At 41.1% G+C, this 24729-nt stretch overlaps 1 protein-coding gene across 11 annotated transcripts in view; it reads right to left on the reverse strand.

The window, feature by feature from the left end:
- myo18aa (myosin XVIIIAa) overlaps positions 1-24729 on the reverse strand; it is a 151972-nt gene that overhangs the window by 32941 nt on the left and 94302 nt on the right. For all 11 annotated transcript variants that reach the window (XM_037547605.1, XM_037547598.1, XM_037547600.1 and 8 more), the window contains 11 exons: positions 20983-21111; positions 12653-12796; positions 11853-11942; positions 9949-10068; positions 9514-9631; positions 6879-7006; positions 5152-5306; positions 2049-2172; positions 1486-1686; positions 1153-1263; positions 886-990 (listed from right to left, as the gene is read on the reverse strand). In XM_037547605.1, coding sequence (XP_037403502.1) covers positions 886-990; positions 1153-1263; positions 1486-1686; positions 2049-2172; positions 5152-5306; positions 6879-7006; positions 9514-9631; positions 9949-10068; positions 11853-11942; positions 12653-12796; positions 20983-21111 — 1425 coding nt within the window. The remainder of the gene's footprint in view (positions 1-885; positions 991-1152; positions 1264-1485; positions 1687-2048; positions 2173-5151; positions 5307-6878; positions 7007-9513; positions 9632-9948; positions 10069-11852; positions 11943-12652; positions 12797-20982; positions 21112-24729) is intronic.

Genomic DNA, 24729 nt, shown 5'->3' on the forward strand with positions numbered 1-24729 from the left:
CCTGTGGTGTAAGGACACTGTGTGGATATTACACCAAATTGTTGTTAGTATTGTATTACTTTTGGTAGGTTTGCGACTTGTTTATAACCTGGAGGATGACTAGGCCATGGGCTAAAAGACTACGTACTGCGGCAGAGGAGGATGACTAGGCCATGGGCTAAAAGACTACGTACTGCGGCAAAGGAGGATGACTAGGCCATGGGCTAAAAGACTACGTACTGCGGCAGAGGAGGATGACTGGGCCATGGGCTAAGAGACTACATACTGCGGCACAGGAGGATGACTGGGCCATGGGCTAAAAGACTACGTACTGCGGCAGAGGAGGATGACTAGGCCATGGGCTAAAAGACTACGTACTGCGGCAGAGGAGGATGACTGTGCTATGGGCTAAGAGACTACATACTGCGGCAGAGGAGGATGACTGGGCCATGGGCTAAGAGACTACGTACTGCAGCAGAGGAGGATGACTTGGCCATGGGCTAAAAGACTACGTACTGCAGCAGAGGAGGGTGACTGGGCCATGGGCTAAGAGACTACATACTGCATCAGAGGAGGGTGATTGGGCCATGGGCTAGGAGACATTATGCATCGCGACAAAGGAGGATGACTGGGCCATGGGCTAAGAGAGACTATGCATTGTGGGAGAGGAGGATGAACGGACCATGGGCTAAGAGGGATTATGCATTGTGGCAGAGGAGGATGACTCCTTAAGTTTCAGAAAGCTGCTATATAAATTAAAAACTTTTATTTTTGCTAGACAGTAAAGTATAAAATCTAATAATACAGTACATAGTGCTTGAACTGAGACACAGCAATGACACAGATGTCTGTCATGATGTGGGCTAACAATCCATACTTTGAATGGTAAGAGTCACTGGACTGTACCTGTTCCTGAGCACTGAGCAGTTTATTTTCCAGATCTCTCTTCTCTCTCAGAACCCTCTGCTTATCATCGTACTCCTCCTCCAACTGTACTTCCATCTGCTTCAGCTGTGGGGTACATCACACCACACATGGAAATACACACCTCAGCAGGATGCTTCCAAAGTAGAGTATACACATTTTCAAAAATCCCGGTAGTTGAAAAGGCATCAAAAGTGCCATCAAAAAAGCCAGAGGTGAGAGATGAGAGTATGATTCAGACTGTCTTACCTTCTTACTGCAGGACTGTCTGATCTCTTCCACCTCTTCATCCTTGCTCTCAATCTCTTTCGAGTGCGTCTGCCTCAGCCTCTCCATCTCCATCTCGAGACGCAACTTGGCCTGTCACACAAACACAGCTCTGTTTTCTAGACTAAACCCTCCCAGTGGAGTCTGTGTGCTGTTCACAGTTGTTTTTCCAAGCTTAGAAAAAATTATAATTCTGTAATATTTTACTGTTATTGCCTAATGAAGTAAACCGTCTCAATGGAGCTTGAGCAGGTTCTTCTAATCTGATTCTTCATAAATACTTAAAGCTCAGGCTTCCATCTCACTGTCTCCTACCTGCTCCAGCATTTGGATTGTTCCGGCCTGTTCGTCCAACTCCTCTTCCTGATCTTTGACCTTCGCTTCCAATTCGCGGAGCTGCTTCTTGAGTTTGGCCAGCGAGGCCTCGTCCTTTGACTCCTGAGAGGAAAGATCCTGGAGCTCCGCCTCCAGCTGCTCCAGCTTCACATTCAGCCCACATAGCTCCACCTCCTTATCCTACAGGGGGAACCAAGAGATTAAGGAGGTGACCTATAGACACGCAATCACAGCTGCAGGTTCTTATCCTACATTAGGGATGCAAACATTTAACTAATCAGTCATAAACTGATAAATAAATTGTTCAATCAATGCTGTCAGTTGAAGGAACCTCAGTTTAGTTTTACTTAATTTTCAATAAACAAAGCAGAAGGAAAATACTAGTTATTCAAATTGCTTTTCTGTTTTTAAAAATTTCAATTATCAAATTTATTAATATCATATTTTCTCAAATATTTGTTGTAGCAGTAATCATTTCCCCCATGTATGTCCCTCCCCACATACAATGGTTCCTATGCCCTCAGGTGAGACACATGACTTACCTGCAGCTGCTGTCTGAGTGTAAACACTTCTCCGGTCAGCACGTCTCTCTCTCTGGACAGCTTCTCCCGCTGACTCCTCTCTCTCTGCACTTCATCCTGAGCCTGGTTTTGCTCCAGATCAAACCTGCCCCACACATACACAAGTTATTTTACTTCTACACTTTACAGTGCCCAAATGAGAGCAGGAAACATTTATTTAACAGAAAATTACACAAACACCTCCAGCAGTAAGTTCCCAAAGGTGTCACTGACATTATGTTCCACCTCAAAGAAACACATCTACAAAAGCAACCCAAACTCACCTAAGCTGCCTCACACAAGGTTAAAGAGAAGACATTTCATGATATTTCATCATTTCACAAGGAGTTTAGATATAAGATCATCCTCTTGTATAAAGAAGAGTCAAAGTCAACAGAAAACAAAACAAATGAGGCTCTTAAAAACCACCTGGAAGAACTGGTAGACACCAAAACCTGTCCCCGTCAGAAAAACAATACTCAAAGCTTCCATATTTGAGAGAGAGGAGAAAATCAAGCTGCTTCAGATCTGAAAACATCCATAGCTCATCCTTCCACTGTGAGAAGAAAGGATGTGTAGCTGTCAAGAAACTCTTACTGAGAAAAGGAATAGAAGAAAATTTGCACTAGAACACCAAAACTGGACATCTGAGATGTGGAGAGTTTACAAATTGAGGAGTTTAAACCTGTAATTGAGATTATTTGGATCGTGAGAAGCAGGAAATACAACCAACGTCTAAGACTGAACTTTGGAGGTGTGTCTGCAGATTTCCTTGTAAAACAGAAATTGAATATCCTGAAAATAACGGAAGCAGTAATAAAGGTAAAAAGTGGACAAACTAAACGCTGAAAAATGCTGTGTAATTTTCTGTTCAATATAAGTTCTGCTTTTTTTCAAACCACCTGGGGAGCCACAAAATTTTATGCCCATTTGGACTGTAAATATGTCTCCGTATGCTCTAATGCTGTATGTGCTAGTATAGGCTATAAAAAATGAAGAAAAAAAAATGAAAACATGGATTTACTTTGTTTAGCTTTACGCTTTAGCTCAGCTATAGTCACTATTCTCGCATCTCTGGCAGGAAACTTCTCCACAAAAGTGGAATAGTTTCTTGTGAAATGTCTCTCAACGCTCGACTTTTTATGAGACTGAAGTCGCTTCTCATTCGCCAGGTTCTTGTTCGAATTTTCCCGTTTCACCTTCAATGGTGTCTGAGGTGCCAGAATGTAACTGCTGCGCCATTTAAGGTGGAACAGGAAAATTTGAATGAGAAGCTGGCAAATGAGAAGCTGACATTAGCTTTGCAACTTTAGTATTTGACAGTTTCTCATTCCAGATTAAATGTATCAGGAAACCAGCTAGAGTGATTATAAATGCAATTTAAGTACATTTGTCTCCAAATGATCAATGTTCATCTTAAATCTTTCTCTTTGCCTTTTCCTTAGCTAATAGGTAGGCGAGATTGGTATCGTTGCTATGGTGACCAGGAGCCGGTGAGCCAACCTTAAAGGGTGAAGTAGCAGTTCTACATTAACTCCAGCATTCAAGACGATTTATTGTTAAAACTATGTTGAACGATCAGCAAAATTATTTACCTACAAATCTAATTCTGCTGTGGAGCCGCAACAGGGCAGTAAAATAGTCGTGTGCAGCTCTGGAAGCGCATGTTGCAAACCCCTAAAGACCTGAGAAAAGCTCAACCAAAAGTCTGCACTGGATTCCCTGTAGTTACTGTACAATAAGCTTTGGTACATAACAAGTCTGGGATTTTAAAAGGTTAAATTGGGGTTCTTTGACTTCTGCTCAGTACTTCTGCTTATAGCATTGGTTATATTATTTGTTAGTTCCTTAAAATTGGTAGTGGTAACAAAGCGTCCACATCAGTCAGGCTCTAGTTTATTCCTAATTACAGAGAAGAACTACATGACCTCTTATATTGAAGTAAACCACACCATGTATTCTCCTCACAACACCTCAAAAGAGAAAAGCCTTCAGTAGAAAGGCCACGCTCTCTCTCCTTCTGTAGCATCAGTCCGCAGTTGTTTTCATGCCAACCTCATTATCAGCGCTCACCTCTAGTGTTAACAGAGGGCTGTTCATTTAAACCTGCACACTAATCATGAGCACACTAATCATGAGCACACTGCTCGGGGAAGCAGGCTCACGGTGGCTCATCTGAATTTAGAAAGTGGCGCTTATGCTTGACCTCTGCCATCTTCCCTTTCATCCCTTCACTCCTGCTTAGAGATATCGATTGGGTTTGCTAGCCTTGAGGGCCTCTCTTGAAGCCCCCCTATTCAGAGCTCTTGTATAAGGAGAGCGTCTGTACATCTGCTCTCTGTAATGTGATACAACTAAGACTGTGACTAGTGACTGTATTTGTAATCAAGTAACATACCAATTATTTTTTATTGTTATGGAGTAATCAGAGTTTTCGAAGGCAGAATGGTTCAAATGGACCATAACAAACCATGCAATGCCTTTTGAAGATGATGTAATATTTCATACATTAGAAAGCCTTGAAAGGCTTCATTACAAAATAGGAATTGCATCTAAATAAAATTATAGGGAAAAGTCTTAACACCTTCAGTCAAATAACGTTTTGCTGATTTTCCAAGTGAAAATAAATTAGCAAATTTTCTACAGAGGAAATTTTTCATTTTTCAGCAAATCATTTGCCAAACGTTTTTTATCCTCAATATGTTAAATTGGGAAATAAACATTTCGGATTCTGATTATTGGTTTTATTTTGAGTAACCAGGACACGTCCTACACTTGAGAGAAGTCCTGAAGATGTACTTACACAAAAGATTTGGGTGAATATTGACTTTTAGTGTTTGTTAGCCTCAAACCTCCAGCCCTAAACTAAGAGTGTCCTTGCTCATAGCACAAATGCCTTATGAATTGAAACTAGTGCCTTTTATTCTCGTTCATATTTAACATTCAAACTGAGAGACACCAGTAGGATCGATAGTATACATCCCCTCTGTGCAGGCCCCTGCTGCTAAATACATTTCAGAAGGCAGCTACAACAAGCAGAAAGAGATACTACTGCTGAATTGTGCATGAGACACACGTAACTCACTTCCTCTGTTTCTTCTCCAGCTCGTGGTTGCGGCTCTGCTGTCCTTCCAGGTGCAGCTTGGTGTCCTGGAGCTCAGCCATGAGTCTCTGACTCTTCTTTTTTGCCTGCTGCAGAGAGCGCTGGCTCTCCTCGTAATCCGCCTGTAGGTCAGTTAGCTGTATGGGTGGAGAGTACATGGGGAGCATCAGCTTCATAGCATGTTAAAGTTGCGCTACGGAAGACTGTCATGCTTAGAGTGAATGAAATAGCATTACTGGATCAGTAGAGAAATAAGCTAAAGCATGGTGGCCTTCTGCTACAGTGAGGCCCACTGTAGCAGTTCAGATGAATCCTACATAACAATGACATCGCCAGGCCAAACGTCATACACTGTTATACGATGTCGAGACAGATTACAGTAATGTAACTCTGTTCAGTATAATAACAATGTTTGATAATAATAATGTTTGATGCTATGATAGCTTGTTTATGGCATGGTTCTGTGAATGTTATGTAGGGTTCAAGCAAAGCGTTACCACCGAAAACGGTCACTGAAGTCAAGCCCAATGGTACATCTTTACAAACTGCCTTAACAATCTCAAAAGCAATTCCACTTGATGGGCTGGACCCAAGTCCTGGGGCAGCAGTGACAGCATCGTGGATAACACAGACTCCCAGCACACCGAAGAATAAAGGTTTTACCTCTCTGCTGCTGTACCAATGAAACCTGCTCAGGCTTTGTCTTAATTTCTGTCTCGAGTGATCGGGTCACAGGAGAACAGGTGTTTCCACCTGGCATTTCCATGTAGCTCCAATACATCTATAGTGACTACGTGTGATCAAATTAAATGACTGGCAAAAAGGCGATGTGCACATTTACTACATCAGACAATAAAGTCCAGCGTCCTTGTTCATGTACATGGACAAGCTGCAACAATCGCTTTAATCACGCATTGAGAGGAGAGCAGCCTACTGGGACAAGCCCCCAGGGTTGTCCTAGGACCCTCTGGAGGGATTATATCTCCAAGTTGGCCTGGGAGTGGCTTGGGGTCCCCTGGAAAGAGCTGGAGGAAGTTGCGGGGGACAGGGTCGTCTGGGATTCTTTGCTGTCCCAACTGCTAGCGTGACCCTATCTGGAGGTTAATGATGCTGATGATGACTGCTAACGCAAAACTACACAAAACAGCTGCTTTCATCTCTGCTGTGATGAAATATTTGACTATACAGTGCTTTGTTGCTGTCCTTGGGCTAGACTCCTAATGCTGCATTCACATACCATTGTAAGTAAATCATTAAAAAATGGGTGTATTTCAAAAAGGGGGTCCCCGCTTGCTTATGTTAATCTGTAGAGGTGCATAGCACAACTGAAATTAAAGAACGGTTCTTCCACAAGTTGCTTGCAGTTATGTGTGTCTCTGACTTTTTGGCTAAAACACAAGCAAATTTAGCTTACCAAGCATAGTTCTAGGCTAATTTGTGCTTCGAAACACAAGTTGGACTGGTCTAATAGTCTTTTATAAAATAGTAGAACTGACTTGTTTGCAAAAAGTTGAAAAAAGCAGAAAAGCAGAACAGCTGGAAGACAAATGTTCTGAGACTTGTTGTGGACAAAGCCAGAATCATAATGGAAACATAATTCCTCACATGATTCCTCCCCATGTGCACAGGCATCGGGTTTATGGTGCAGTGTGCAACGCAAGTTATCTGAGATGCAGCACATACTGAGTTGTGTGGAGCCAGAAACCTACTTTTCTCTCTAGATGCCTCTTGTTCTGCTGCTCTGTCTCCAACTTGTCATCAAACTCCTGATGTAATCTCTTCTTAGTGAACTCTGCTTCTCTGATAGCTCTGTCGTACTTCAGCTTCCACTCACCGCCTGTAACGCGTACACAAACAAAATCACAGATAACGATATCACCGCAGTCGCCAACACACTCAAACTTACTACTAGTCCTCAATAAACTACACACTAAGTACAAAAGTTCATGTTCATTCTAGATTATCAGACTGTATCCTACCACCGCTGTCATCATCTCACAAAAGGAAGGAGGAAGACTTCCCCAGAGAGGAGTGGGTGTTATCTGACTGAACACTAAGCGTTTGCCTTCAAAACATCCCTAGAACCAGCCTGAGATGTGAAGCCCATTAGAGAATCCATGCCTCGGTGGATTTGTCAGACACCACAGAAAGTGTCCATTTCCTTACTCTATTACAGATGTTTCGTTTGCACATAAAGAGTGTATAGACTGAGAAATGACAGCTTTTTATGATATGGAGCTCTGATTTCTCTGACAGTTCTCCCTGAATGGGAAAAGGCCAAGCAGCACTTAACTACATTTCAATAATAAAGCTCCTGTCAGAAAAGCTGTATATTCAAGCCTACAGATGAGCCCATTTATTATGCCTTTATAGCTAGAGAACCATCTATCTTCTTAAGAAATGTTCAAATTTTCTTAGCTTTAATCTCTTGCCCACCACTGTCCACTAATGTTTATGTAGTTTTTACTTGACCATTTGCCAACCTCTCTTAGAATTAAAATGAATATTTTTGTTACTAAGCCATTAAGTCTGAACACTTTGGTTAAATTACATGTTTTATTGATTTTCTAAATAAAATTAAGTTAATATATTCTCTACAGGACTTAAATATAAATTTATTCTGCAAATTTTAGTGCACAATTTCTAAATATTTGCTACGTTTAACATACTGAAAAAATATAAAATGAAATATAAAATGTGCCATAACTTTCGCAAAAGCTACTTTTTTGTAGATTTTTTTCCCCCCAATCAGTTCATTTTAGTAAATATACAGTAATTGTGTGTTAAAATGTGCAGAAGTGTATGCTTTCAAAATAAACAAAGCAAAACTTTAACCGGGGTGTGCAAAACTTTGTATATGACAGTATGTAGGTGACATGTTACTCACATTGTGCCTCATTCTAAAATCATTCTCGGCTGTAAGGCTAAGTTCAGTGTAAATTGGTGGGGCTGAACTGTTACGGGCCGAATAGGAGAATATATGTAAACAGGATGGATTTTGTGACATCACAAAAACAATCACTTAAAAATGGGCGGTTTTTGTAGCTATTTTAATGCTTGGCCCCATTTGTGATTACTTAAGCAGTCAGGGACTCTCTTCTGATGGAGGCGGCCCTTTTAGGACAATTCATTTCTTTGTGACATATCTGGAATCAGTAACATGAAAACTATCACTTTTCAGGGGAAGAAACAAATAATATATACGGTCATATGCAAAAGTTTGGGCACCCCGATTAAAGTACTGTAAATACGTTAACACATCGTCTACAGAGAACACACTTCTGAACATCTGAATGCACAATTACTGTTTATTTGTATCTTTTCTGAAGAACACAATGGTTAATTTGGTGGTTAATTTCCCTATTTGACTGTAATGTGATTAGCTCTTATTATTACAGGACACAAGAATAATAGAAAGTGATCACATTATCTTCTCTCTTTCCACTCATATAGATTTTTTCAGGTTGTTTATGAGTAAACTTGTATGTAAAATTGCAGACCTTATAGTTGACTGAAATACCCACTCACATGCAAATGTTTTGGCAACCCAGTCAAATTACATGCTATGTTGTAAATAAGAATTTTCATTTGAATGCACAATTACTGTTTACATGTTGAATTTAACATATTTGGAGAAAAAAAATCAAATATATAATGTAAACATTATATAAAAAACATATGGCACATTTAAAATGTTATGGGTTTTTTTCCATTTGGTTAAACTAAGCTAATAAAAATAATAAAAAACAAAGAAAAAAGTGTATATATATATACACACACACACACACACACACACACTCACATATAAATTATGTAATGTAAAAATAACATCCTCTACAGAGAACACACTTTTCCACGTTTTAATGCACCATTACTGTTTATATATAAAACATTACTAGATTTATATATAAAATGTAGCCTGTGCAAAACTTATTGCACATTTTAGACTTTTTTCCCATTATGTTAAAATAGGCAAATAAATAGATATTGTGCACTAATGTTTGTTTAAAAAATGAAAGAAAAATACATATAATATATATTTAAGTTTGTTCTCTGTAGAGCATGTGTTAAAACGTCTGCATCTGCCTGTATATATCAAGAATATAAAGCAGTTATTACTTCAGTAAGCAGTAAAAGTGGCAGTGGTGATCGTTTGGTGGTGCTTGCTACCATTACTTTCTCCATATTCAGGCAGTAGGCCATTTACGTTTCGCGTGCATGCGCATTAGGATCAATCTACATCCAAACGTATCTAAACCTGATTTAACAGAGAGAGTTATTGACCTCTGTTGTAAAGCAGGTGTTTGTTATGATTTGTGAAGACGAAACTTAGTCATTTATTACCAGCTTCATCATCGTCGTCATCCATCTCGCCGTTGAGCTCTGACGCCCTGATGAGCCGCGCCTCCATCACCTCCATCTCCATAGACTCCATCTGCTTTTTCATCGCATCAAACTTTGCCTGGAATCAGAGCCAAAACAAGCAGCATAATAGAACATATCATAGCTACAAACAACATCATTACAATAGAGCAACTGTCCTCTGTGATTTTGTCAGACTAGTTTGAAACATTTATTCGGTGATGCTTTGCAGAAGCAATTTCAAGGACATTACTTTGAGTACATTATTGCAAGTACAATGTCAGCTTTGTTGCCTTAGAGCTCTAAAGCTAATAAGCAGAGTTCCACTGTGCTGCCCTGGAACTCTACCCTCTGCAGTGAAAGTCAGTAGCTGTGGTTGAAAAGGAGAGTCGAAGGCCTGCATTGCTCGATCGTTACCTGCAGCTCCTTCATATCTTTCTCCAGACGCAGTCTCTCAGCCGTCTCGGTCTCCAGCAGCTGGGACGCGGACTCCCCGGTGTTCCTCTCATCCGTGAGCTCTGTCGACAGCTCTGTGATCTGGAGGCACCAGCATAAACATGCTCCTCGGTCACAATAACATAGTCCTGCTCTGTCTCATTCAATCATCTATTCCCCTCTGCCATTTGCAAAATAAGCAGCTTTGGTCACTCCTGATATGGACTTTGAAGGAAACATGAGTCAAGTGAAGCTGCAAAGCTATAACCCTATAAAAGCCGCAGCAAACTATAAGGCTTGGTTTATGTGGTGACGTTCGAGCAACTTCAATTGATGACGCCAATGATATGTCAACTCTTTCAATCGCCATACAGAAAGTAAGACAGTTGGGAAGTCCTCCCTGTTTGAGGTCCGTAGGCGAGTCCAAAAACACCAGTTGCAAGTTCATTTTTACACCCTAGCCACATAAATGAAATGAAATAAAGTGCTTAGCATCACTTTTCGTGCTTTGCATTCACAAACTGGCTGTTTTTGAGCCTAACGATATGAACTAAAAAGGCTAGTGTTAGCTTAAAGATTAACTGCCTTCCTCTGTGTTCATCTGATTTACTGAGGCTTTCTGTAGTTTCAATATGGCTTTGACTTCATGTAGTAAGAGCAAAATTCTGTATTGTGCTCTGTGATGCAGATTTTTGGACACTGTGTAATGCAACAGCCTTAAATGTCAATTCTGTTCCCTCAGCTAACAGCTGCCTTCATTAGCTAGCAACACGTTGAGTGACTGGGGAGACAGTCATCCTAGCCACCCAGAGAGAGTGAGGCCAAGGCCAAGGATGCTCTTTTGGACTCCCAGCCATGGATGGCTGAGGCATTGTTAGGGACTGAATGGGATGTTCATCTCTCAGCGATAGAGACAACACTTCCCCTATAACACTGCGTATTTACTAGTAACCAACTTTGACTAGCGAGCTTGTTAGCTAACTAACATTAATACAGCAGCAGTATGAACATCTGCTTGTGCCAGCCTCTGTTCTGCTTTGTTCTGCTGTATCACGATCTACATCACTACGTAGCTACTAAACTTGCCAACTAGTGGATCAATTGGGCTACATGCAACTGTGATTACTCTTTAAACCCTGGATTCAAAATGATTTTGTTGATGTTCTTTCATTTCATTTAAAACTGTTTTTAGGAAAGTAATTAATATTATAAAGTAATATATCACTGCTATCAGAGCAAAACCTCATATCTCCAAAATGCTCACTTTGCAGGAGTAGGAAAAAAGCTTTACTTTCAATGTAAGTCAATGGAACCAGACATTATTCAATATTTTTTGGCCATTTTTTTATCCATTTAACAAGAAATGTATACACATTGTAAAGGGCAACAGAGCTTTTTTAAAATTATGTCAAAAACTGAAAAATGCCAAAATTGACATATGAGGTTTAGCGATATGTTATAATGTAATATAGGAGGGTTATAAATATAATAGGGAAGCCATTCAAGTAAACAGTAAAATGAGCCTGAGATTGATGTTTATAGCTGTTTTTCTGTGATGCGTACTACGTACTACTAGCTACATTACTTATCTACTACCCTGCACCAGAGGCCCTCTGCCAGGGCAGCATGGAGCTTCTCGTCTGGTGCGCTGGCTGCAGTAGTCTTTTTTACACTAAACGGATAAGAAGCTCTGATGCTGGCTCTACACTGCCCCCTGGTGGAGCACAGACTTCAGACATCTCATTGGAACGTGAGAACGTATAATGTTAGAGCCAAGCTTATTGGCATTTTAGAATCTTAATCACACTTAATTACACTTTCATGTAGCTCAGAACCTGCAACAAGCTGCATAAATGTTTCACCATGGAAAGCGCCATTTGTCTTACCCTGCTCTCCAGCCGATCTGTGTTCAGCCTGAGCTCGTTCCTCTCCTTCTCAACCTTCTCGAACTTCATTCTCAGATTCTGGATCTCCTCCTGCAATTCCAGAAAGCACATGTTACATCTCAGCTGAGATACGCTTCACCACACTGGCTGTCAGGACTGTGCAATTTGGTGGAGGCAGCAGCTAAAGCAGACACTTAGGACCTTTGACCCAAGACTCTCTTCAGCTGGACAAAGAACAATAAACTTTGACAGATAAGCCTGACCTGATCAAAGCCCCCCACACTCCACACACTTCCTTCCACAGATGACATCACCTCAACCGATAGCTGAAGGCCCTGTTTCATCATGTGGGTCTGCCTGAATTCAGACTACTGTTCAAATAGGAGCATGCCGCTGGGAAAACTCGGCTAATGCAAACAACCACCCACCAGCGGACTTTCAGGCCTGGATGGCTTTGAGCGAAGTTCGGGATCAGGACGTCGGGGGAGCCAAAATCAAAGAGATGTCTACGCTCCCAGCCTGATCCGACACGAAAGCTGTTAGATTACATCAACCCCAAAGCAAACGGCGAGGAATGCGCACCACGCCGGCGAACAGAGGGGGTGGAAGAGGGGTGTCTACATCTTTCTAGTCATCACTAGAGCTGAAGGCTCTGTTCAGACCTGGTGTCTGGCAGGCAGAGAGCTTGAAAGAAGCTTCAGATACCTGGCCCACAGGTCTGTAGAGTGACAGTGCAGGAATAACGATAATAGAGACTGACAGACAAAAAGGCACACAGACGAATAGAAAGATGGGCTCACATCTTTGCCTCGGATCTGCTCCTCAGTCAGCTGCACTTCGACGAGAGGACGCACATTGGTGAAGAGCTTCCACCAGGGCCAGCCCTTCACGCCTCGGTTCTTCTTGATGTTCTTCTGGATGCAGCGGATGGCCAGGTCCTGCACCTGTTCAGGAGAGAGAGAGAGAGAGACCAACAGAGAGGGGAGTTTATGGGTGGATCTGCAGCCGGTGGCCTGACTGAGCTCTTTTTTGCACTGCAGAGGGGTGCTCCACCGCTGCAGAGGCACTGCAACATACTGATAAAAGGCTTTGCACGGCTAAGGAATGGGCTAATAATGATAACCAATATTTAACACCTGGAGAATTATACAATAATAAATGAGGATGCACCCAAATTTCAGCCACCAAAAGTTTAGGACAAGTAAAATGTGGATGTATTGTCCACAGGAAAACTCTCTAAAAAGCATAATATCAAGCCATGACATATGCACGCTATAATCTATATGTAAAGTGAGCACAAAGATTCTAGCCAGGGGTCAGCAACATGTGTCTCTGTTACTGCCCTGTTGCAGCTCCACAGCAGAATTAGATTGTTAGGTAAAAGCAAAATAATCCCTCTTTGCGGTAAAGTAAAGCTCTGCTGATCATTCAACACAAGAAAGTGTCTTAAATGTTGGAATTAATGTAGAACTGCTAATTTACCCTTTAACCCTGAAGGTTGGCTAGCAGACTGATGGTCACCATAGCAATGACAACAGTCTCACCTAGCTAGTAGTTAACGAAAAGGCAAAGAGAAAGCTTTAAGACAAACATCGATCATTTGGAAGGGAATGGACTTATTTCCATTTATAAGATCTCAGCTGGTTTCCTGTTATGTTTACTGTGCCATAAGAAACTGTTGGCAGGTCGCAAAGCAGTAGTCAGCTTCTCGTTTACCAGCTTCTCATTCAAATTGTCCCATTCCACCTTAAATGATGCAGCAGTTACATTCTGATGCCTCAAGCACTGTTTAAGGTGGAACTGGAAAATTCGGACAAGAAGCTGGTGAGTGAGAAGCTGATTTTAGCCTTGTAAAACCTTGAATGTTAGACATTTTAGAAAATGTTCTGCTTCTGCTGAAAAGTTTCCTGCTGGAGATGTGAGAAAAGTGGCTATAGCTCTGCTAAAGCCTGAAGCAGAGCAAAGTAAGTCTGCGTTTTCGTTTATATTTGTCAGCCTATACTAGGACATAAGCACATAGTGAGATATATTTAATAGTATGTAGGCACACTTTTAAAGTGGTCTTGGAAAGATATTTGAAAAGTTTTCAAGGACAAAATACTCAGTAAACAGAGAGCAAAAAGCCACATCTACAAAATGGAAATGTTTAGGAAAAAGCAGACGTGTTATGTCTGAGCATTTGTTTGTGTGCGTCTGTGGGTTTTTTTGGGGTTTTTTTGTCCGTGTTGAATCAACTGGCAGACAAAATCCATCAGCTTTTCAGAAGGAAAACACAAAGAAAGGCTGGAAGCTCTTCTGATTAATTAAATCAAACATCAGCATGTCTTGGCAGAGAGCTAAAGCATTTTGCAGCATTTACACGTCGCTTGTACGCAGACATCTCTAGTAGCAACCGATTTTGTGAAAACCTAATTAAAGCGACACACTGCTAAGCATCAAGTGGATTTTGCCCCGAAGGCAGCCTCTTCGGCCAATTACAATTTGTCAAGGCATGAAAGGCTAGAAACGCCTTGCACGCACACACAATCTTACGAGCATGGAGCGAGTCGAGGCAAGACGAGGCTGGAGAGCATCTCTAACGGGCCTTGGTTGTGATGTCTGGCAAATAATAAACAAAGCCGACAGCAGTCTAAACAGATTGCAGGACGGGTCAGGCAGGCTTTGTAATCAAAAGCAATCCACTCTGCAACAGCAATCCACTCTGCAACTTCAGGCCAACATGATCTCACAAATTGACCATTTTGGTCAGAATTTTAAAATAATGAATGCACAAATGTGACTGGAGGAGCTGGTATACAGACAATAAAAAAAGTCTTTGTTTTGGAAAAATGTAGATACATACTTAAGAGTAGCATAGATAGCATTAACGAAAGCCAGAAAAAGCCAGAAAAAGCATTCCACTACCGTTTTATTGACTTTTTACATCAGCGCAATCAATGCTAGGCCATATCTGGCCTTATCCTCTCTCTCTGTCTCTTTAACAATAAACAGGAGTCTAGGTTATGAATGTGGGTTGATGAGTTGGCGTGTTGAATTGTTATTGTATTGTATTGTTAAAAACTTTAAATTTGAAAAAATAAAAATTAAATGTAAAAATATAAAATATACATTACATTTTTCAAGTGGGATGGCCTAAGCCCCCCACAAAGCTACATGCCTGGGGTGGTCTTGTTCACCCTTGCACACACTTAGGCCCAATCCCATTTCACCCCTTGCCCTTAACACTTAGCCCTACCCCTCCATTTTGCGCATTCGTGTCTAGGGGTAGGGTTGTCCCAGTTGTTGTTGAGGTGGAGGGGTAGGGTGAAGTGTTGGGGCTATTTGGCCCTTAAACAGAGATTTTTCAGCGGCTCACTACAAACGGAGTGTTATGAGAAAATTCCCAGAATGCTATGCAAATCGTCAGCAAGATGGCTGCACAAGAGGCCAAAGAGAGACATAAATGTGAGTATTTCTCTGTTAAAAAGCCGCTGCATCGTAAGAACCACTGTAATAGCATTTTATGATCATTTCCTTCATAACACGCATAAAAATCACCAATAATATGCTCATATCTCGGTCGCTCGGGCGAATTTTCCCGTTCCACCTTAATTGGTACAGCATTCTGGTACCTGAGGTTGCTGCACCATTTAAGGTGGAACGAGAAATCAATCATGAAGCTGGTGATTAAAAAAGCTAAGTTCAGCTTCATATCACCGAAAAATTCTTGGTGGCGATAATAAATAACCGCCCCCTCTTTGAAGGTGTATGATGCCCTAAATGTATTTAAGCACCGAGGAGCTGAACTTCCCCATCTGATGTCACTGCAGGCTGGCTGGGTCGTCTACAGAGCAGCACTAGTAGCTGTTAATGAAGTGATGTAGCTTTTTGTTTGTTCTCTTTTTTTATTCGGTGACTCGTTTGATTGACTGATGCGTAAATCTGCACAGCTCACTTCCACACAGTGATGCCAACAACCGTTTGACAGGCATCTTTTTTGCTTGAAGTATACTACTGACTGAAGATGGACACCACCTGCTTGTCTCCTGGACACCACTTAGTTTTGAGACCTATCAAATCTAACCGATCACAGATTCGAAAATTAGGTCGTCTCCAGGAGACAACCAGCAGACCTCAGACACCTTTTCTGCTCTCATCTCCAAGGACACAGTTTCTCCTCTCTGTGCAGGTCAGGATCAGTAGGGGAGAGCATGTCCAGAACATGGTGTTCGTAAATAAATACTAGGCCAAGTACCTTCTCCTCTCTGTGTTAGGTATAAATACGTGGGAGAAAAGCCTGCTGGCAGAGAGTGGCAGAGAGTTTCACTAATTCACAGCACCTCAAAGCAAATCAATCAGACGTGTGTTTGTTCTCAGCTCTCACATGGCAGATAGAGCACGAGCACATCCAACAAATAGTATGAACCCCCCCCATCCCTGACTCAAGAGAGAGGGCACTGAGGACGAGGGTGCTGTTGAAGAATAATCAAACTGCACAGACTGAAAGACACACAGAAAAACAAAGGTGTCACCTTCTCAACTGAGAGCCCTCCAAGTGCCTTGCCTCTTTGGATCTCTGTATTGAGTCAAACAAGGATGCTGAGATCATTTTAGCGATTTGTGATCTAACACTGTATTTTATCATGCTATCAGTTACTTGGTTGCTCTTTCAAACACGAAAGCCGTTACATTAATTACCTTTTTGTTAGAATGAAAAAGTTATTATAGGAAAGTTTCCAATTGGAACATAAACAATAGACAATAATGTGCAGTTATGTGACTGATGTGGACATGACAGCATTCACAGAATGGACATTTTCACACAACTTCTACTTTGCTTATGAAAATAAAAGGAATATATTATGTCACACTTCCTTATACAACACAGTGAAAAATCTAACACTACATTACAGCAGTGGAAGTGCTTATGAATGATAGAGGACTCATATTTTTACATCCTTATTAAGGTATTTATCACATTTCTTCACAAACCGTTGTTTGGTGAAGCCGTAGACCTACAAGCTTTCCTTGAAGAATTACTGGTATGACTATACCTGCACTCAAGCAACAACATCCCTGAAAAAGACATCATCTAGATGGCAGCACATGTTGCTTAGAAATACTTGCAAGTTACCCACTAACACACTCCCATGCCATGACAACTTTGGCCTGGAGGACACAACGTCCATTATTTGAAAGGTCACACCACAGCACGCGTTTTCACTTTATGTCAGTCCACAGTCATCTCAGATAAGCTTCAGCCCAGAGAACTCCATGGTGTTTCTGGATATTGTTGATATATGGCTTGAGTTTTGCACAGTAGAGCCTTAACTTGCATTTGCTGATGCAGTGATAAACTGTATGTACTGTCAAGGGTTTTTGAAATATTCCCGAGCCTAAGCGGTAACATTTATTACAGAAGCATGTTAGTTTTTAATGTAGTGCCGTCTAAGGGATCAAAGGTTACAGATATCAGTACTGGTTGTTGGCCTTGCCCTTTCCAGACAGAGATTTCTCTAGATTCTCTGAATCTTTTATCATAACGTCATGGACTACATGATGATGAAGTCCCAAAATTCCTAATAATTGTGTGCTAAGAAATGTTGCTCTTAAACTGTTGGGAATGTTCACTCACACAGTAGCTAAATGCTCCTTTTGTAGAAATGATAGCCACACCTGTCGTCTATTCACCTATGGAAAGTTTCAAAACAGGTGCTTTTTTTTGGAATTAGCATATACACATTAACATTTACGAACAATTACGTCTTTTTTTCTGTGTTCAGTTAAATTCCTGTAAAAAGACAGTTTGTTAATCACTACTTTCTGTTTTTATTTCTATTTTACCTAGTATTTTTTTTTATTAGAACTGGGTTTACTATATAGTAACATTTAGTACAAAAAGCATCAAATCTTACTGAACAGCGTCACTGACAACGCCAAGGCCGGCCCACAATTTCTAGGCTCATCTAGCTAAAGGTAACAGGTATTATTAATTTACGTAACAAGTATTATGTATTTAGTGCAACAATTAGGTGACATATGTAACTTTAATGACGGATGTCTGGTGTAAGTAGTGCTGTACAAGTTGAGCTGAAGTGCAATGCATTGAACTGAATTTCACTGAACTGCATCAAACAAATCAAACTGAAATTAGCGACAGCATAAACGCAACATCACCAGAACAACTGTTAACCCATCCCTGCATTCACATAGTAGGAACTTCATTCACAGTATCACATAACAATACAGAACATAGCACATTAGTAACCACCCTAGTTAGGCCTTGACAGCTACTGACAGAAATACAGTGACTGTAAGTGAATCCACCTTGGGTCAAAGCATTCCACACACATCTAGATCAATAAACAATATGCTCTTGTCTCTTATTACAAACGCACTTGAAGCAAGCATCTATCACCATAATAGACTCCTCTATGCATCTCTATAGTCTGGCCCTTCCCCACCCGTAAAAGCTTCCACTCCAGGCCTACCTCCTCTATGAAGAATAGCTTCTGCACATCTTTGTTCTCTCCCCGTGTCCCTATTCCAACTCCAAGCACATTACTCACAAGCTACTTGCACATTGCCACAAAGGGGAAAGGAACACAGATAATAGAAATATCAATAAAGGGGGAAATTACTTAAAGGAAGAAAAAAAAACCCACCCTGAAAAGCATACAAAGAAATAAATCCACTACAAAGCAATTTCCTGATGTTGTCCACGGTCTGTGCACTCTCCCTGGGCTGCAGCAAATGCATTGTAACTGATAGCACTGCTCTACTCTTGTGTAACCACACAATCCACTGTAATATCTGGTTTCAGACCCTCCAGGGTCAGAGATTCCCTGCTTCACAGCAGAAGTTCATTTCAAGGTAGAATCCCTACAAAACCTCTGAGAAACTTTTCAGTGGTCCATCCAAAAGACACTTCCAGTCAGTCAACCAAGCAATCACCAAATGGGGGGCTGCCAAGTATCTAATGTCTGGCCCACACTATATGGCTGATTTTGAGACCAACTCGCCCCTCCCGACAATTGCAGAAGGTGTCCCAACTTCAAACAAGAAACTTGCGACAAAAGATAAGTTTTGAGCAAGTCCAGGGTGTCCAGGGCCTAAAGAGCCACGGGAGCCACAAATTCAACTCTCCTCAACATCTGAACATAGTTACCAACACTATGACCAATGTGCTTCACCATGGCTTCACCATGTACTGAGCAACTGCGTCCTTGATGTTCATTATGATGCGTCATGGCTGGCCAGCAAAATGCTCAACTGTAGCAGAGATCCATGAAACGGAGTTGAGACTATCAGGATCTGTACGCAAGAAGCACTTGATAAAAAGATGGCCAGGTGCCATTTTGAAGTGAGAGATCAATAACGGGGGCTGAGGAATTGCCGTGTGATGGACGCCTCTTTTGGCAGGTTGGCCAATCAGGCTGTGATTGAAGCGGATGTGTCAAGCATTTGAAGTTAATCCAGATGGATGCTGGATGCATCAGGCCCAGAAAGCTGGGGAGCGGATGATCCGATTTAGAAACACTTTATATGAAGTGTTCCAGCTCCCAGCTCTACTTTATAACAGCGTAAAAATACCAACACGAGTTACAGCAAATAATAAAGGAGAATCCTTTGTAATAAAATAAGAGAGAAAATTTATAATGCTACATCACACCTACAGTCTTAACAATCATGGTGTTTCAAGGACTCTTTAGTAAAGATAGAGCATGTGTTGGAAATGGTTCTATATTTTGGAAAAGGGCTCCATATTCACTAAATTGACAAAAATATTCACTCACCCATTCAAATCATGGAATTCAGGTGTTCCAATCACTTCCTTGGCCACAGGTGTATAAAACCAAGCACCTACGTCTGCACACTGCTTCTACAGACATTGGTGAAAGAATGGGTCGCTCTCAGGAGCTCAGTGAATTCCAGCGTGGTACCGTGATTGGACAGCACCTGTGCAAGTCCAGTCGTGAAATTTCCTCACTACTAAATATTCCACAGTCAACTGTCAGTGGGATTATAACAAAGTGGAAGCGATTGGGAACAGCAGCAACTCAGCCACAAAGCAAAATGACAGAGCGGGGTCAGTGGATGCTGATGCGCAAAGTGCACTAGAAGTTGCCAACTTTCTGCAGAGTCAATCGCTACAGACCTCCAAACTTCATGTGGCCTTCAGATGAGCTCAAGAACAGCATAGAGAGCTTCATGGAATGGCCTAGTTGTAGTTAAGAACATAAGTCGCCAGCTCCTCCAACCAGTACTTACTTCATCAATATACTCAGTGATCCATCTCCAGCACGAGAGTCAAAGTTGATTCCATTAACAGAACAATGATTTTTCCGTGACTTTATGCAGTGATATACAATTCAGTTTGACGCTGCCATAAGTGTATATATCATGGATATTACAAAGGCTTTGAATGCAGATCAGATTTTAGGACCATAACTATCCGTTTGTAGAGGGCAAGGAGCATTTCATACATGTGGAAAGCAGAGTAAATCAAATATATTTGCATAATTCACTATGTACTGTGGACCTAAGCATTTTAATTACTAATTTTAATTAGTATAAATTAATCAAATATTAATTTTACAGGATTTTATTCCATGTAAATTTGCACCATTTCTTCTTTTTGGGATTTCTCCACAGTTTTCACCCAATTTAGTCATCTCCAATTCCACCAGCTAGCTAGAACTCCCTCAATCACACGATACCACCAGCACAGGGTGAAGGCTAGCACAGGCTTCCTCCAAGACCTGTGAAGCGCCGCCGCATCTTTTTGAACTGCTGCTCACGCAATGTCACAGGACACTGGACAAAAGCACCAACCACCACATCTGCTCGGCCAGTTAACAGACGCCTATGCTGAGTGACATCATACTGACTAACGCTGCGAGACAGTGGATCATCCAACCCACCCAGAGCGAGACCAACTTGTGATCTCCTGCCTATCAAAGCTATCCAACGCTCCACTCAGGAGCCCCAATAGTCCATCCATCATGAACTGTTCATGCAATGTAAAGGGCAGCTGGTGTTTTCAAACAAAGTAAAAACAATTTAAAGGCCAATAAGATTTAATAGGATGGTGATGATAAGACTGCTGTAAGTGGGTGAGGATTTGAAAAGCTGCGAGTGGGCAGTGTACCTTTCTCTTCTTGAAGGCCTGGCGGGACAGGTATCCCCTGCAGGCAGCCTGGAACAGCGTGATGTTTCGTCTGGTCTGCTCATCCCTCTGCTCCTCGAGTTTAGCCAAAGTCCCCGCTCTGAAGAACACCTACAACCCAGACACAGGTACAATAATAATTAGCATAAGAAAAGAGTTCAACTGGATATTATTTGTCAAAATTCTGAAGTGTATGAAGAGTCCATTCCTTAGACAAAGAACACAGAAACTGGACGTCTGAGATGTGGACAAAGGTTTTATAATGATGATGAGTCCAAATATGTATTTGGGATTATTTGGATTGTGAGAAGCAGGAAAACAACCATCTTCTAAGACTGAACTTTGGAGGTGTGGAAAAATATCCCTGCAGACTGAAAAACTGAAAGCAAGTCTTAAAGAGTGGAAGCTGTAATAAAGGCAAAGAGCAGACACACTAAGCACTGAAGAAATTAGATGATATTTTGACAGGATATTAAATAAATGAAGGGACTTCTGCACAGTACCGCACAACCGAGCGCCCCTACGTGAACATTTGAAGAAAAACTGTGTCGTATTCTCGAGCAGCGCTATAGCGTAATGTCGGAGTCAATTCTGGTAATCAATCAGGACACATTTCTGCTAAAAAAGCTGCCATTAAAATACAACGAGTCAGATTTCTATATGAATACACCTCACCTTCTCATTCCGCATCACCTTTCAAAAGATCTTCATGATCAAAGGGGAATTCAGCTACATTTCTGCTTAATTATTAAGTTGTCAAAAAGTGCAGAAGCTATTACAGAATAATAGTTCCTACCTTCATAATTTGATCCTAACTCCAGATGAGAAAACAGTATTACAGAAACATCCTAGACTTAGTTTCCTAAATCCTGTCCTAACTTTAGGACAACCCCAGAAGTGTCTTAACTTCTGTTTTAACCATACATTTCTATAGGTAGCTGTGACAGACAGCATAGTTCATCATAAATACAAGTAGCACAATGAAGTTACATCTCGCTGCTGGGGGAACAAAACCTTGTATATCCATTTTTGTCGTTTTGGAATTTTTGGCATTATCTGAAAGTGCTTGATTAAGAGACCCTTATTAGTCCCACAACGGGGAAATTTCACCTCCACATTTAACCCATCTGTGAAGTGAAACACCACATACACTCTAGTGAGCACACACACACACACACACACTAGGGGGCAGTGAGCACACTTGCCCAGAGCGGTGGGCAGCCCAATCCGCAGCGCCCGGGGAGCAGTTGGGGGTTAGGTGTCTTGCTCAAGGACACCTCAGTCATGTGCTGTTGGCTCTGGGGATCGAACCGGCGACCTTCCGGTCACAAGGCTGGAACCCTAACCTCCAGCCCACGACTGCCCACAAGTCCTTTGTCCTTTATATTGTATGTAAATTTCATGACGAATGGACCAAAAGATACATGACTTGGGAAAAAAGTCTGGTTCCACTGACCTACATTAAGGCCCAATCCCATTTCTTCTTTTTACCCATTCCCCGTGTTTTCGAGTGTTACCCTAACCCCTTGGAACTGAGTGGTTGTAATCTTGCCCTACAAAATGGGACAAACCTCAAAAATAAATAAATAAATAATTTTAAAAAATAAATTGCTTCATTAACAGCTACTAACTGCTCTGTAGGCGACCCTGCCTGTCTTCAATGACAGCAGAGGAGGGTAAAGCTCAGCTCCTCACTGCTGGGCTTTAGTTACATTTAGGGTAATATGCACTTTCAAAGAGGAGCTATGAGACTTTTATTTATTAGTGCCCACCGCTAATTCTTTGGTGATATAAAGCTGAAGTCAGATATTCTCCAGCTTCTTGTTTGAATTTTCCTGTTCCGCCTTAGCAGTTACAGTCTGGCGCTTCAGGCATCAGTACTGCTGGACTATTTAAGGTGGAACAGGAAAGTTAGCTGGCTAGCTGCCGAGACATTAGCATGCTATTAGCGATTTTTTGTGCTTGTTACGAAGAAAACGACCATAATGCTTTAAAACGGCATTAAACTAAGACAATACAGTGGTTATCGTAATTGTTTAACGGAGAAAATTCTTACATTTGTGGGTTTCTTTAGTCGCTCGTGCAGCCGTCTTGCTGGCTTTTCTGTTTTTCTGATAACACTCTGTCTGGAGTCTCTGACAGACCTCCATTTGGAGGGCCATGTAGCCCCATCACTTCACCCTACCCCTCTCTACACCTGTCTCAACAGAAATTGGGACACCCTAACCCTAGACATGAACGTGCAAAACAGAGGGCTAAGGGCCAATTGGTAGGGACAATGCGATTGGGCCTAAAAGTAATGCAGGTTTTTTCCTTCTCCTGTAAACTTACCACTTTGGAGATACAGGGTTTTGTTCCAGAAGTGGTTTATCTATATTGCAATATAGTTTCAAATCCCAGCATTCTCTGCATTTTAAAATCCCAGACACTGCAGACAAGATCTCCACCACCCCCATGAGAATTTTACTTTATTGAACTTGTCACAGAGACTAAACAGGTAAGATTTCAGTGTTAGGATGTTTCTGTAATACAGCCCTGGGTTCCAAGTTCTTCACCACCCCTGTACAGAAATGTAAGCGGGTACGTTCTTCTACGATGCACTACTTCACCCCAAACCACTCGGAATGACTTTGTTGAATTATAAATACAGACAATTTGAAAAGTATGTGGAATTTCGCTTTTAACAGAACTTTTTAAAAGTGTTGTGAGCGAGCAAAGACTGATCACTGCTGTCTTGGTATTTCAGTATTAAGAGAAGGAATGTGAAAACAAAGAGACTGAAGCTGCAGTGAAGATGAGAGGTTTAAGAAGTGTGAATCAAGTGGAAAACACTCGATCAGGTGAAACAGTGGGACTCGGGAAGCACACAGCTGACTTGGCAAGGGACTTTCAGGGCCCAAATCTGAACAAAACGAGCAAATCAATGAGCATTTAAAACATATTACAGCCTCATCTCTTATTGTAAGGGATTATCTCAGGAGGAGAGCAGCGGCAGAATCGCTGACAGCAGATCTGCGGGTCTGCCTGATCGCCATTCTGCAGGGCTGCTTCTGCCACAACGCACTGAGAAAACTTTGTCACTTAAAATAATATTCCAGCCTTTTTCATCCTAATCTTTATCTGATGCATCTGTAGCAGACTGAAGCCTATTTCTGCCAGATAGATGAGAAAACCTGAGCAGTATATCAAAATAATGACTTTCTCAGCGTAATAATTTAGTACTTCAAAAACAATGACTTGCTTTCTCAAAATATTGAATTATCATCTCAAAATAATGATTTTTTTTTCTAAATATTCCCCTAGCACCTCAAAAGAATGATTTTCCTTGGGGAAATATTGACACAGTATCTGAAACAATGACTTATTTCTAAAAATACTGAACTAGCACCATGAAACAATGACTTATTTCAAAATAATGACATTAATTTAAAAGTCAGAAAAAGTTATTCTTTCAGGATAATAATGACTCATTATAACAAAATATTAAGGCATTATTTTGACACAGTGAGTCATTACAATTCACTTTGACTTCGTATGTCAAATATGAATATAAATAATGACTTATTTTCTCAAAATAATGACTTATTTCTTGAAATATTGGTTTAATATCTAAAAAGTATCTTTTTTGTTAAAATATCAGTATCTTAAAAGTGACTTTTTTCTCAAGATTTTAGGATTGTTAATAATATTAATAACTTGTTGAATGTAATCTTAAATTGTATTAAGTAT

Source organism: Pygocentrus nattereri, chromosome 18 (assembly GCF_015220715.1).
Source record: "Pygocentrus nattereri isolate fPygNat1 chromosome 18, fPygNat1.pri, whole genome shotgun sequence".
Classification (NCBI taxonomy): domain Eukaryota; kingdom Metazoa; phylum Chordata; class Actinopteri; order Characiformes; family Serrasalmidae; genus Pygocentrus; species Pygocentrus nattereri.